The sequence below is a fragment of the Myotis brandtii genome, unplaced genomic scaffold (assembly GCF_000412655.1).
Source record: "Myotis brandtii unplaced genomic scaffold, ASM41265v1 scaffold209, whole genome shotgun sequence".
In the NCBI taxonomy this organism is placed as follows: domain Eukaryota; kingdom Metazoa; phylum Chordata; class Mammalia; order Chiroptera; family Vespertilionidae; genus Myotis; species Myotis brandtii.
Genome location: NW_005357806.1, coordinates 1,659,360 through 1,675,488, shown reverse-complemented (window position 1 = coordinate 1,675,488; position 16,129 = coordinate 1,659,360). Strand labels below are relative to the sequence as shown.

The following is a 16,129-nucleotide window of genomic DNA, read 5'->3' as shown; positions in this document are numbered from 1 at the left end:
CCTAAAACATTTCAACAATCAAAACCTGATGAAATACATTGGAAAGTAATAAGGGAGCCAGCCAGGCATAAAGTATATTACAATCCTATCTCAAATCCTATACCAATAATGCCCACAATTTACATCCCTGTATTTACATTCTTTTCTCTTGATTCTAGGCAGATACCATTTCTTAAATATGTTCAATAGACTTGGTGCTGAACAAAAGAATAACATATCACTATCCAAATTTATGAGGTTCTTGAGCTCAGAAAGTGAGTTGTTAGGTAACAAGTTATCCAAATCAATTTGGTTCCTAATCTTTGAATATCAAGTGACAAGAGTGTATATTGGAAGAGAACCCTCAGAAAATTTTTCTGGATCTCCAGATCCCTGAATTCAAATACTAAAAATCTGGATAGTGTGAGACAGCCATATTTTCTCTTCCCTTTAGTATGATTATTACACAGACTCTTCACCACTGGCCCTTTACAAGTTTTAGCGTTGAGTTAGCTATATGTAAAAAGACACTTATAAAATGTTCATAACTTGTCTTTTTACACACCCTTCTTTATCCTTTAAAATGTGCTCTCATCTATTTATCCACCTTATATCTTCCTTCCCACTGAAAATTCCAATTTCCCAGAGAACTTTTTTGGAACATCCTTTACTCTGAATTCTCTGTACAATTACATTTACTATATTAGATTACTCTGAACTACTTTGCTATTTTTAATTTTTAAATGTGTTTTTACTGGTATTTTAGAGGGAAAGGAAGGGAGAGGGATATATAGAAATACTGATGAGAAACATCATCAATGGGCTGCCTCCTGCATGCCCCCTACTGGGGATTGAGACCAAAACCTGGGCATGTGCCCTGACCAGGAACTGACTGGTGACTTCTTGGTTTCATGGGTTGACACTCAACCACTGACCCACACTGGCTGGGCTACTTTTCTGTTTTTAAATACTCCACTGTCCCAAAGTCATTACATGTTGATATTCGGCATACCTACCTTGTTTGCATACTTCTTTGTGTGGTAGGTATCATGTCCAATACAAAGCTTTTTCTAAAAGCTTTTGCAACTCCAATCTCACAGATACTTTAAATCCTTCAAGGCATTATGTTGGACATATAAACCATTTAGATATTTTCACATATAAAACTACTTATTTAAATCAAAGTATCATTTACTTTATTATAAATATGATTTAGGAAAGATTTTCCATAGATTTGAAGGTAGGGGACTTCTCATCTTTTGGACGCTAGATGAGAAAACCTGCTAGGTAAATCCATCATGTCCCCACCATAAATTATACATCTTGTATGTATATGGACTAGATCCCTCAGGGCATACAGTTTAGTACAACTAAAAACTTTCCTTTTTGAATCACCAATCACATCCACTCTAAATTCTAGTACTATGTAAAATTACCACCAATTCCCGGGTTCAATAAATCCATGGGAATCTCAGGAAAGATAATTCAGACTGGTATTATGATCAATATCCCAAAAGTCAAAATTATCCCCGATATAATTAAAGGACTAAGGACAAGCTAATCTAGTTTCCCGCTACGTCTTCTGCCTTCTATACAATTATTAGAAATTCAGGGACATATGGCAGCAGTAGCAGTAACTCAAAGATTACCAGCCTAGAGTTCAATAAGGAACAAAGCTGAGTCAATCACAAAAACACAAATAGCCTGCACAGGCATGAAAAATTAACGTGACTCCAAAAATGTCTTTCTGTCAGGAAATAACCTCTCCAGCACAGTATCTGGCAAGTAAAAGGGCTCAATAAATATTTGTTGCATATTAGTACTAGGCTTGAGCCCACTTATAGGATTAAATGTGCCTCTGGGTATTTATAAGAATGGAGGTAAAAATAAAAAGGAAGGGAAAAGAGAGAAAGGTAATAGGAAAAAAGGAGAGAGAAACAGAAGCATTTAAAGAGGCAGTTTGTGTCTAGTGCAGGGGTGGGCAAACTTTTTGACTCGAGGGCCACATTGGGTTCTTAAACTGGACCGGAGGGCCGGAACAAAAGCATGGATGGAGCGTTTGTGTGAACTAATATAAATTCAAAGTAAACATCATTACATAAAAGGGTACGGTCTTTTTTTTTTTTAGTTTTATTCATTTCAAACGGGCCGGATTCGGCCCGTGGGCCGTAGTTTGCCCACGGCTGGTCTAGTGTCAAGATTAATGATATCTTAGACACCTTATTTATCTTAAACTCTCACAATCTCAGAAAATCAGAAAATATTCAGTTGCTAACATTACAATTGACTCTGGAACAACACGGGTTTGAACTGGTTCCACTTACATGTGGATTTTTTTCAACTGACCTGTACAGTTAAAACCCATGTTTTTCAAGGGTCAACTCCATGGTTGGGAATCCGAATATGCAGAGTGCCGGGACTTTCCACTAATCCCACCATTGTTCAAGGGTCAACTGTACTTTTCATATTCACTGAAATAAAAATATTTAATTTATCTCTCTTTGCATTAAGCAAATCCAACCTTACTCAGGAATAAGAAAAAGAGGTCTTTAAAATATATGTATCTTGCCCAACCAATGTGGCTCAGACATTGAGCATCAACCCAGGCACAAAGAGGTCACTGGTTTGATTCCTGGTCAGGGCACATGCCCAGGATGCAGGCTCAATCCCCAAAAGGGGATGTGTAAGAGGGAGCCAATAGATGATGTTTCTATCTCTCTATCTGTCTCCCTAAAAATCAATAAGGGAAAAATTTAAATAAATATATCTCATAAATTATACAATGCTTCTTGAGTTAGAGTACAATCAAACCATCAGAAAAAGATAACTTATTGTAGCAGTATTAAAATGAAAAATTATACAATAAAGTGGTATGTACATCACAAAGTCAAGAATAAACATCTAAATGAAGTATCTGATTTATATAAAAGCTCTAAGAAACAAAAGGGATTTTAAGTAGTTTTAATATATTTATGAAAATACTCCATTAGTATCAAAGACCAGAATTATGAGTTTACAATGCTCACCACACATTATATATAAAATATTCTGAATGATAGATTTACTAATGTTTATACTTTCTAGCTCTAAAAGATACCTACCTTATTATTTCCTGAAATTCTCTCTGTTTCATTCTCAATTTCTTGTCGAATTTCATCAAAATCTGTGTAAAGCTAAAAATTATAGAAACAAAAAAGCATGACTTGCAAAATAAGATTAAAAGTTCTTAAGTGGGGGGGTTGATAAATTTCAAGATGTTCATAGATCTGTTTTAGAGAATTAGTAAATAAATTCTAATATATACATATATTTTTCTGAGTCAAGAATCATAGTTTGTATGAGATTTTCAAGGCTGCCTGATTCCACAACAGTTAAGAATCTCCATATAAAAATAGTTGCAGGGATATAAAGTACAGCATAGGGAAGATAGTCAATAATATTGTAATAGCTATGTATGTGCCAGATGGGTACTAGACTGATTGCGGTGATCCCTTCATAAGGTATACAGATGTCTAATTACTACGTTGCATGCCTGAAACTAATAAAATTTTGTACATCAACTATAATTTTAAAAAAAATTTTTAAAGCATCTCTAAATTAGAGAGAATAGGGTTCAACTAGTGTTTTTCAAATAAACTACTGATTCGAAATGTTACTAAGATAAACTTTATTTTACAAGCAACAGCTACTTCAACGTAACATGCCACAATGCCAATGATAAAAAAATAAATTATCAATTACTTGTACAAAAATTTTTTGCAGTATGTTATTTCTTCATGATATTCTTTTGTCATTACCTTATTTTTGGTGTGAAGAAATTTACCCCACTCCTCTGCTTCAACTCCTGGAAAAAGAAAAGCTCCATTTATTGGAAACTATGGCAATTACTTTTTATCTTTATTTAGGAATCCAAAAACGCAACACAATATTACTGGTTCCTATTTTGCCACTAACTACAGTTTCATGAGTATTTTAGGATTTGCTAAATTATCCTTTCACATTTTAAAAATGGTATCATGTATTTCAAAAACACGACTAATTTCAGATAGAGTTTCTCAGGTCATCCCACCATTTGAAATCTATATTTTATGAAAAAAACTGTTCACTTTTCTTCATATTTTATGTTATAGTAAAAAGTACATTCTTTATTTTTAAATATCTTACACATAAAAGTTACCTGATCAAAGTACTCACTTAAGCTAATGGCTTAAAAGAAAAAAAATTAAGAATCTTACTGAGTAATGCAAAAAAGCATATATAATAGATTTACACACATAACTTTCAATATGTGAATGAAACAGCTAACTTTTCAACTCGGTTTTTTGGTTGTTTTTTTTTTAACTTGGCTTCCTATTAGTTACCTATAAGGTCAAAATTTGTTCTTCCTGTAAAGAATTCTCTCAGGAGTATGAAGCTATTGTGTAATTTATATGCACTTTCAATGTGAATTTTTCCTTTCAGAGCCAAGATTACATTTCGAAGGGGGGGTGGGAGGAAGGAGACATATGTAATACTCTTTGTAATACTTTAAGCAATAAAACAAAACTAAAAAAAAAGATTACATTTCGAGGCTTGACAGTAGGAAAGAAATAAAATAGAGGGGAAAGGGGGCACCCCAGCATATGCATTGTCTGGAGTTACTCCACTCCATTAGTTTCCAATAAGTCTGTTTCTCCTACACTTGCTTAAAAAAAAAAAAAAGGAAAATATATTCACTGTAGGTACTGTTTGAGTGGTCTAAAACTTAGAAAGCAAGTTTTGCTTTATGTTTCCCAGAGAAGCTAGAAATGTTTAATTGTAAAAAGGTAAACTATTCTGCTTTGCCAAATTCAGAGTTTTAAATGTTAATGACTGAGTTTATGAATAATGCATATCAGCCATCTGAAATCAAAATAAAAATTACTGTAAGATCTTTAAATAAATATTTATTGAGGGAAAAGTGGATCAATTCTTTGGTGAAATAAAGGTAAATAAAACTGGATCCTTTTTATAAGTAAAATGCTCACCTACTTGAAGCTTAGTACCTTCTTCCAAGAAGTCTCATTGGAGGACTGGAGTAATCTAGGTGAACAGAACTCACAGAGGCAGGTACTACATACCAAATGGGTGTTTTGGATTTACCTTATATTATAAAGGCCTGGCTTCACAAGCATGTTTTTTAAATTAAAAATGCAGTGCATTCACCATCAAAAAAAAAAAGCCTTCATTCTGATGAAATGCCAAAAGGTAACAAGAACCATTAAAACCTGCAACAATCAATGTGGATAAGCAAATAAAAACAGAAGAAAAAAAATGCACACAGCCTGTAAGAGTACAGAAGCACACATGCAGGCATAATAGAAAAAGAAGGGCCAAGAACAAATGGATAAAGGAAACCTTTAGAAAGGTGTCTTGAGTTTTTCCATGTAGCAGGGTCTGTAGTTAAAGAGAAACAGCACAGAATGGTAAGTTTAGTGCTTATCCCTAATATTTTAAACCTTTTTAAAAAATGTGCAGAAACCTGAATATATTTCAAATTCTCGTAGCATTCAGTTATTCAAAATTTACAACTATATAATTTTCAGTATAATTAATTCTAGTTAGAGGGATGTATATAATATTTTAAGTGATATAAATGAACATGTTGTGTGCCATAATTTATTTTTATTTTCCATTACAACTAATTATGTCACTTCTGGTTTCTAATTCTAACACAAACAGATTAAAATTAACTTACTGTTCAAAAATTTGCCTTAAATATTTGATAACTGACTATAGAAAAAAATAAACTGCCTGGCCAAAAAGAATCTTTAAAACATACCAAACACATCTTTCAAAACCTTAAGAGCAAGTAAATATGTACAAGTATATATTCATTAAGATTGAGCTTTATAAGGGATTGTTCTTTGAAATGTATATTGAATTTAACAGAATACCACAAAAACAATTTTGGTCTTCAATTAGCATGTTACTTTTGGACTTTGTCTAAAAGGAAATCTCTGGAAAGCATGATTTTTTTCTTACAGTTTAATTTTACTTTTATTAAGATTTTATCAGAAAATTCTTTTACACTGGCAGAAGTGGAGGACAAGCTGAAAAATACTATAAATCTATATACTGACACCTCAGTTATCTTTTGTAATTGTCAGAATGAAGGATTTCATGTTAAGTAAATTTTCCTGATAATTATACATATCAAACATTAACATTTTATTTAAGCCAGCTTTGCTGACCTCTATCTAAAATGGATTATATTACTCCTCTTAAATTTAACTTATTGATAACTTCAGCCTTTGTTAAGTAACAAAGCCCTCTGAGGCTATAAATCCCTGTACAAAATGGTAAGATACTTTTTTCCTCTTTTGAAGCTCGGATTATGTTTTCCTCCCTTTCTCCTCTCTGTCAGGCTGTCAGTGGTTCATAGTCCTCTGGCTAACAAAATGTTTCTCTTTGTCATTCTTTCTAATATCCTCTGGGTTAGTTAGAATGGTTTATGACTACATAAAATTGTTTATCCCAAAGATAAGGAGGCTCTAAAGAGAAACTAAAGAACTATCCTAATATTAATAAGACACATGAAATTTAATACTCAAAATTTATGAAATCTATTTTGTGTTCTGGGTAGCTGAGTTGTCATTTTAAATGAGGTTTTATCTTCTTATATAAAAAAATAAGCACTAAGCTTGGAAAATATATGTATATACAGGTAAAGATATGCAGATTTACTGGCCAACCACCAAGAAAAGACATCAATAACACAGTGGACATACAAGCAAAGAGTGAGAAACTAACACTTCTATAGCTGAAATGTACACCCTTTTCTAGAAACACTGCCACATCAGCTAATGGTTTCTGAGAGACAGGTTTATCATCTGCCTTTTTCTAGGTAACTGAAGAAAATTAAAAGAAAGACATCTAATGAATGCCATACAGTACATTAAAGTTTTAGTTTAAGGTATTTGGCAAATTTGATTTAACAAGTTAGTGAAAATAAAATTTTAAAGTGTTATTCTATAGGCAGTCCTCAGGTTACGTCAGACTCGACGTACCTCGTTTCGTGGTTACGTTGCCATCTCCCATTTATTTATTAAAAAAAAAAGTTCCGTCATTTCAACATATGTACATATGTGCTTTATGTTTTTTATTTACCACAAGTAAAGGTCAGGAATTGTTATCTTTCTTTTAAATTTTTTTTACTGTTTCACTTCATTACTGCTGTGTATGTGCCTCATGTGAGTGACGTAGGTGGGTTCCGACTTACGGCAAAAATCGACATCGCGCCATAGGAACAGATCTCTGACGTAACCCGAGGACCTACTGTATTTAAATCTAGACCATAAATTAGTGCAAAATGATTAAATTCAGGTCCAGAATTTCAATAAAAATATCTAGAAATGCAAAGTAATGAATAATATACCAAGAAGCTACATAATATAATTAACAGGCTCCTACATATCCTTGGGCAGTCTATCCCAAAAAAATTACTGTTAACATCTACAATTTCATTAACTTGCTTCAGTGATTAACTTCCTACAGTCATTGTAAATGTTCATGACAGGACTCTTTTCCCTGGGGAGTGAGGGCCAAGCTACCACCACCAATGCTCCTATAATAAGTAAAGAAAAAAAAACTCAAATACAGAAATTAAAGTAACTTCAATTTCATCAATACTAGCATCTTAGATCAGATACAGAAAGTAGAATGAAACTGCCCTGAAAACAGATGTCTGCAGATGAACAACAAACATGGTGTTCTGCTGCAAATGTCATTTAATAATTAGAGCTACTTACAGACTTTCAAAATTTAACAATCTGAACCAAACAATGAACTAAAAAAGGAAGGTTAAATATATTATTCTCATCAAACATTCCAAAGTTCACTAATATAAATGATTAATAAGGATACATATTTAATAAGTAATTTAAAATCTGCTGATGGACACAGCATTTCTTAAATATTCAGTTTAATCAAAGAAGTGTGATAAAGGATAGTGCATATTTTCTTGTCTTAGTAATCCAAATGTACTATTTGGGGGAGGGTGATCTAAAAATCAAAACAGTATGTGCTATATAGGTAAACCTTAGCAAGAGAAGGATAGTAAAAATAATTTAAAAAATTAAAACTTTCTAAAAATAATCATCTTATTGAAGGGCAAAAGATTCAAACATAGCAGGCACATTGGTAAGATCAGAAAACGGAAGGTGAGATAACACTGCTATGCTGAAAAACAAAGTCATTTAAAATAAAAATCTTTAAACTAGAATCTAAATTATTTAAATTCTAAATCAAAGTATAAAAGCAAAAACATTGTTTTAAATACTAGGAAAAAAGTTTAAAACACTCAAGACAAAAATTTTTTCTTTAAAAGAACTGATTCCTGTTTGCTGAGTTTCTCACTAAATCCTCCATTAAGCAGCATTAACAACAGTTTACTAAGCTGAATAACAAAAAGGTACCATTCCAAACAAGTTTACTAGCCTCCTCAAAACAACAAAAATTACTCTTCTTTTTCATGAGAAAAGATGCATACCACTTCTCTTCACAGGACTTCTGATTCTGCTACAGCCACTAATTTCTACCTGTCTAATCAATTCATGGCTTTAAGATTTGACCAAAAATAATAATTCTTCTTATTTCAATTCTAAAATTTACCATTTTCTTCTCCTGATGTTTTTCGTTGATCTTCAGGTGAAACATGGACTAGCTGCAGAATGAGAGGTCTCCGGGTGACAATACCAGTGCCTCTGGGAAGCAGGTCCCTCCCCACTAGGCTCTCTAGCACTGAGCTCTTTCCACTGCTCTGAAAACAGAATACACAAGAGCAAAATGAGTTCCTTAACAGATTTTTTTATAACTCAATAAGACTATATAAACACAGCAGCATACACAAAATTATTTTAAAGAAAAAATGATTGCAAAGACTTTTAAATGAAAATTGTTACATTTTCTATTATATGATGTTTATTTCTTTAAAATAAAAATACAAAAAGAATAAAGTCTCGAAGTAACCGGTTTGGCTCAGTGGATAGAGCGTCGGCCTGCGGACTGAGAGGTCCCGGGTTCGATTCCGGTCAAGGGCATGTACCTTGGTTGCGGGCACATCTCCAGTGGGAAGTGTGCAGGAGGCAGCTGATCGATGTTTCTCTCTCATCGATGTTTCTAACTCTCTATCTCTCTCCCTTCCTCTCTGTAAAAAATCAATAAAATATATTAAAAAAAAAAAAAAGAATAAAGTCTCACTCTCCCATAATTTTCCTACCTTTCTGACAGTCTCCCAAATATTGGTATAAAATTATGTCCATAATATGTAGATATTTTACTTTAAATGGGGTAGTACTATATGTATTTTTATCTAACCTACTTATATTTTAATATAATAATCAGGGATATCATTTTGTATCAATATATTAACTACTGTGTTTAACAGTTAAATATATTCTACTTATATAAAACCAAACCCCAACTGATGGACATTTAAATGGTTTTTGCTACTACTAACCATGCTGCAAAGTATATGCTTTGTACATAAAACCTTACTCACTTCCCCTATTACCTCATTAAATTTACTTCATTTAATGAAATTGCTGTGATTAAATATCATTTTGAGCAATCACAGATATTGCCAGGCTGCACACACGATGGCAGGCACCTAGCTATATTTTCCATTAAATTTGTTACATCCCCATCAGCACTGAGCATTATCTTTGCTACTTTGATAGATGAACATTGACAGCTTATTTAAATTTGCATTACTTCATTATTCAAGTCAAGCATCATTTTGTGAAGGGCTTTCTGTATTTCTCCTTCAGTGATTTGCTTGTTCAAATGCTGGCATTTTATCTGTTTTTTATTAGTTTTACAAAGCTCTTTAGCCATATAAGTATTTCATTTTTTATTGTTTTTAATATTCCCCTAACTTCTTATTTGAAAATTTCAAAGCCACAAAGAAGTTGCAAGATAAAAAGCAGTGAATACCATATACCTTAACAAAGATGCACTAATTATGAACATTTTGACACACTTACTTTGTCTCTTCTTATTTGCAAACACATACATTTTTCTTTTGCTGTCCCCTTTGACAATTACATATATCATGACACTTCATCCCTAAATATTGAAGCATATCTCTTAAGAACAAGGGCATTCTTCTATATAACCACAATTTAATGATTACACTCAGAAAACAACAGATGCAACACATCAGGTCCTTGAATAATGTAATTTCGTTAAACAGCATTTCATTATAACATTGATGAGATAACACAGGAACTTACTCTTGTTTATATCAATTAGCCTATGGTAAAGTTGGTTTCATTATGTCATTTTCTTAACATCGAAGAACCTATAAAGGACATTGAGAACTTACTGTTCTAATAAACCAGTGGTTCTCAACCTTCCTAATGCTGTGACCCTTTAATACAGTTCCTCATGTTGTGGTGACCCCCAATTTCATTGTTACAAATTGAACATAATTAAAGCATAGTGATTAATCACAAAAACAATATGTAATTATATATGTGTTTTCCAATGGTCTTAAGCGACCCCTGTGAAAGGGTTGTTTGACCCCCAGAGGGGTCGCGACCCACAGGTTGAGAACCGCTGTAAACAGTAGAAAATCAAACACTACATAAACCCTATGTATTATACATTTAAAAGTTAATGTTTTCTGTTTTTCTTAACTTTGCAATTAATGTTTTTCTGTACTGTATATTTTCTTAGTAGCCAAAAGTAGTACATCTTTTAATTTCATACTTTCTACAAACGCAAGATCCTAAACTTACCTATTGTATCAGAAAGGGTCTACAGAAAGCAGATGGCCCACTTAGGTTAACTTAAGGAGGGATATTTACAAGTGGACTATCTACAAAGCTGTCAATAAGGCTTAGGAGAATCACAAAGTACAATAACCCAGGCTAGTAACAAAGGCAGCCCCCTTGGACGAATAGGACTTTCTGAAGAGGGAGAGCCAGACTACAATTCTTGCCAGGGCTCTCCATTTCCAAATCCAAGCAGAAGCCAGAGGACATAGGGGCCCGTTCATGTTGTCCAGAAAAGTCTCACATGAAAGAAAACAGGATATAGAGGTCCATATTGAAGATTATGCAGCATAACTAATATTGCTACGTTTTGGTACCCAGGTTTATCCCTCTCATTAAGTAAAATGGTGCTTTCCATCACTTTTTTTCTGTACTCTGAAATAACTTAAACAACATGGAAATGTCCTGTTCTTTATGTTTGATAAACCTGTACATAAAAATCATCTAATTCTCCTGGACTTTTAAAGTTATGGGCTTAACTGCTTAGAAATTGTTGTTAGAAATTATTCATTTTTCTTATTTCTAATATTTTGTCTTTATGTCTGTTTTTTCTCCAACCAAATTTTTCAAATGACCATTAAACTGATTTAGTCAAATCTGTATTTTATTGATTTCACTTTGTAATTTTTTTATGGCTTAGGTGCATTTTATTGGGTTTTTTTATTTTGTAAATTTTTAATACTGTTAATTTCCTCCTCCCCCTTCCCTCTCCTCCCCTCCTCCCCGCTTTACCTCCTCCTCCTCCTTCTTCTGGGGTAGATATATTATTTATCCTCCTTTTTTAAAATTGCAGGAGTTAAATGTTTAGCTTATTTCTCTATCTGAGTACCAACACTTGCCCCACCCACCCTATATACACACATCCCCCAATCTGAGTCGTCTCTATCCTCTGTCTTCTATTCTGATATGGTGATTCTCAAGGACACAGTTTATGACAGAATTAGAATAACACAATTACTCATTTGCTTTTTATTTCACATTACACAGTCTCCAAATAATACCAATACTACCACTGCCAATATGATTACTGAAATAGTTTTTTAAATGTTTTGAATATGATCTCTCCATTTTCCTTCCCACCTCTTTACAAACCATACTTTTTTTTTTAACCCTCATTTCATCTTGGTTGTCTAACTATATGTGCAATTCTAACAATCAGTCCTTATGTTAATGTCTCTCTAGTTATTTTGATTCCCTGAACCTTGTTCTCTAGTAGGTTCCTCAGGAAAGGATGATGGGAACAAAAGTTTTACCATACTAATAACAGTTTGTGACCTTTACACTTAAAATTCAGTTTGGAGCCCTAACCGGTTTGGCTCAGTGGATAGAGGGTCAGCCTGCAGACTGAAGGGTCTCAGGTTCGATTCCGGTCAAGGGCATGTACCTTGGTTGCGGGCACATCGCCAGTAGCGGGTGTGCAGTAGGCAGCTGATCCATGTTCCTCTCTCATCGATGTTTCTAACTCTCTATCCCTCTCCCTTCCTCTCTGTAAAAAATCAATAAAATATATTTTTTAAAAAAATCAGTATGGATATATGTAAAATCTTGGGTTCATGTTTCTTGAGTATCTTAAATATGGAATTCCATATTAAATTATGTCCTCTCATAAATTCTCTAATAATATGTTTTCTCTCATAAACTGTTACTGTATAAAGGTATAATAATCTGATTTTCCTTCCCTAATGCCTAAATGTGTGTGACTTATGCCTAAATGTCTGAAAGATTTTTATTTTTCCTTTAATGTCTAATAATTTTACTAGATGTGTCTGTGCTGGTCTTTCTCTCACAAAGAATACTTTTTAAAGTTCTCTCCTGAACTCTGCATTGACTGCATTTTGTTATTCTGATTATCTCCTCCTTTATGGCTACTGATTTTCAGTCGTACATTTTTCTGTATCTACATACTAGATTTTTTTAATGATGGGTTGTTATGGACTGAATTATATTACTCCAGAATTCATATATTAAAGTCCTATCAACCCTCTCCCCTCAGAATGTGTACCTCAAAATGTTTTTTAAGACAAGGCCTCTAAAGAGGTGATTAGGTTAAAACAAGGCCATTATGATAGGTCCTAATCCAATCTGACAGGTGTCCTTACCAAAGAGGAAATTTGGACACACACAGGACACAGCAAAAAGGCAGCCATTTGCAAGCAAAAGAGAGAGGCCTCAGAAGAAACTGGACCTGCCAACACCTTGATGTTGAACTTCTAGCCTTCAAAACGGTAAGAAAATAAATTTCTGTTATTTAAGCTACCCAGTCTGTGTATTTTTTTATGGTAGCCCTGACAAATGAACACAGGGTTTACAAACTCAATTACCCACACAAGCAATTTTTAAACATTGGCAAGTAATACATTTTTTTAAATATTCTATATATATAAAAGGCTAATATGCTAAGTGTCCTTCCTACCATCCAACCGGTCGCTATGACGCACACTGACTACCAGGGGGCAGACGCTCAATGCAGGAGCTGCCAAGCTGCAGTGACCTGGCAGTGGCAGTTCTCAGGTGACGCACCCCAAAACCAGAGAGCGGGGAGCCCGATTCCTCGGGGGGCTGCACGATTCCACCTTCAGCCATGGGTTATGTTGTTGCTCGGGCACTCAGTCTCGAATCTGGTTTACTGCACACTTGTGTTTGCATTCCACACCCTGTACAACAACAACTTTGCAGACTGCTCTCTCACACCCCGGGACCCCTAGGGGGGATGTCGGAAAGCTGGTTTTGGCCTGTCCCTGCAGGCCAGGCTGAGGGACCCCACCTGCCAGAGGGACCCTGCTCACTCCACAGATGCCGGGAAGAGACCACAGAAGGTTGGCTCCAGGGCGTGTCCAGTCCCACCCCGCCAGCCACCTTCTAATTAATTTCCTTTCAATGTGCATGAATCTGTACACCGGGTCACTAGTATATTATATGCGTCAGTTCCTGTTCAAAATTGTAAGAGGATCCTGAAATCACATCCTATCACAGACACACCAAATCTACAGCTACAACCAAACCACTCCCTCTGAAAGAAACTCAAAAACTAACTGAGTGATACATATCAGGCAAAGGGCAAAAGTCTACACTGAAATAGGTAGGAGAGGCTGACATGATTTTGCCATAAACCCCACCCCAGGTGCAGTGACCCACAATATGGAAGAAACTAAGAATACCCACATTCTTCCTGAGGAACAAAGGGTATGAGCTTCACATCTGGTACCCCAACTTCTAAGATCTACACCTTTGAAAGCCAATAGCGATTATGTCCATAAGACCCACAAGGCTGTAGTGAACGGATAAACAGTTCTTAAAGGGCTCATGCAGGCTCACCATATCCCATACCCCCCAGTCCCCTCCCTGGCACAGCACAGAGTGAACAGAAATGCCCATCTCCCAGTCTTCCCCAGAAAAAGCTGTGTTTATATATACTTTAAAAGCTGCTGCCTGAGGGTTCAGCTTCCAATGAGCTTGAATCGAGATGCTAACTAAGATCCTCCTCTTTGACGCTGACAGATCTTGGCATATGCTCAACTCCTGGGAGCCACTAAGAAAAAAATAGGCCACCATATATGACAAATCCACAGACAACATCATACTCAATGAGCAAAAACTAAAAGCATTGTCCTTAAGATCAGGAACAAGACAGCGATGTCTGCTTTCAACACTCTCATTGAACATAATACTGGAATTCCTAGCCCAACAATCAAACAAGAAGAAGAAATAAAAGGCATCAAATTGGAAAGGGAGAAGCAAAACTGTCATTATTTTAAGATGACATGATACTGTATACAGAGAACCCTAAAGACTCCACCAAAAAACTACCAGAACTATATAAATTCAGCAAAGTAGCAGGATACAAAATACATATCCAGAAATCAGTTGCATTTGTATATGCCAATTATGAACTACCAGAGAAAATTCAAAGAACAATCACATTTACAATTGCATTTAAAAAAATACCTAGGAATAAATTTAACAAAGGATATAAAAAACCTATACTCAGAAAATTATAAGACACTGAAGAAAGAAATTAAAGAAGATACAAATAAGTGGAAGTGTAAACTATGTTCATGGATAAGAATTAACATCATTAAAATGTCCATACTATCCAAAGCAATCTATAGAATCAACTCAATTCTATCAAGATATCAACAGCATATTTCACAGAACTAGAACAAATACTGCAAAAATTTATATGAAACTAAAAAAGATCCCAAATAGCCACAGCAATCTTGAGAAAGAAGAATAAAGTTGGAGGAATCACACCACTTGATATCAAACTACACTAAAGGCCATAGTAATCAAAACGGCATGGTACTGGCATAAAAAGATATACAGTAGATCAATGGAACAGAATACAGAGCCCAGAAATAAACCCATGCCTTTATAGTCAATATTTTACAAAGGAGGCAAGACCATAAAATGGGGTAAAGTGAGTATATTCAATAAATGGTGATGGGAAAATTGGACGGATATGTACAAAATAATGAAACTAGACCACCTTCTTACAGCATACAAAGAATAAACTCAAAATGGATTAAAGACTTAAATGTTAGATTCGAAACCATAAAAATCTTACAAGAAAAAATAGGCAGTCAAATCTCAGACATTTCTCGTAGCAATATTTTTTCTATCTCCTCATGCAAGAAAGTCAAAAGAAAAAATAAACAAATGGGACTACATCAAGCTAAAAAGTTTTTGAACAGCAAAGAAAACAATCAACAAATGAAGACGACCCACTGAATGGGAGAACAGCTTTGTCAATGACACATCTGATTAAGGGATTAATATGAAAATTTATAAGGAACTTAAAAAACTCAACACAAAAAACAATCCAATTAAGAAATGGGTAAAGGACCTGAATAGACACTTCCAAAGAGGACATACAAATGGCCAAAAGACATATGAAAGGATGCTCCTCTTCACTAATCATCAGAGAAATGCACATTAAAACAACCTCACACCTGTCAGAATGGCTATCATCAAGAAATCAACAAACATGAGTTGGCAAGGAAGTGAAGAATAGGAAACCCTTGTGCACTCTTGGTGGGAATGCAGACTGGTGCAGCCATTGTGGAAAGCAGTATGGAGTTCCCTCAAAAACTTAAAAGGGGAATTGCTTTATGCCCCAGCAATTCCACTTCTGGGAAGATATCCAAAGAAACCTGACACGCTAATTTAAAAGAATAGTATATAAGAGAACATTATTCAGCCATAAAAAGGAAAAAAAATTGGGACAATGGGGATGAACCTTGAGGGCATTATGCTAAGTGAAATGTCAGACAGAAAAAAACAAATAACATATGACCTTACTTATATGTAGAATCTTATTTGAAAATTAGAGGCCTGATGCACAAAATTTGTGCAGG

At 34.5% G+C, this 16,129-nt stretch overlaps 1 protein-coding gene across 14 annotated transcripts in view; it reads right to left on the bottom strand.

Annotated features, from left to right (window-relative positions):
* DNM1L (dynamin 1-like) overlaps positions 1 to 12,958 on the bottom strand; it is a 35,275-nt gene extending 22,317 nt beyond the window's left edge. For 2 of the 14 annotated variants that reach the window (XM_014539220.1, XM_014539229.1), the window contains exons 1-5: positions 12,875 to 12,958; positions 8,611 to 8,758; positions 5,356 to 5,394; positions 3,777 to 3,823; positions 3,081 to 3,152 (exon numbers count right to left, since the gene is read on the bottom strand). In XM_014539220.1, coding sequence (XP_014394706.1) covers positions 3,081 to 3,152; positions 3,777 to 3,823; positions 5,356 to 5,394; positions 8,611 to 8,758; positions 12,875 to 12,922 — 354 coding nt within the window. In that variant the 5' untranslated portion in view covers positions 12,923 to 12,958. Of the gene's footprint in view, positions 1 to 2,325; positions 2,581 to 3,080; positions 3,153 to 3,776; positions 3,824 to 5,355; positions 5,395 to 8,610; positions 8,759 to 9,983; positions 10,026 to 10,232; positions 10,382 to 12,874 lie in introns of those variants that run through there. The other 12 variants (XM_014539222.1, XM_014539225.1, XM_014539226.1 and 9 more) reach the window with 12 other exon arrangements.
* Positions 12,959 to 16,129: the final 3,171 nt, after the last annotated feature.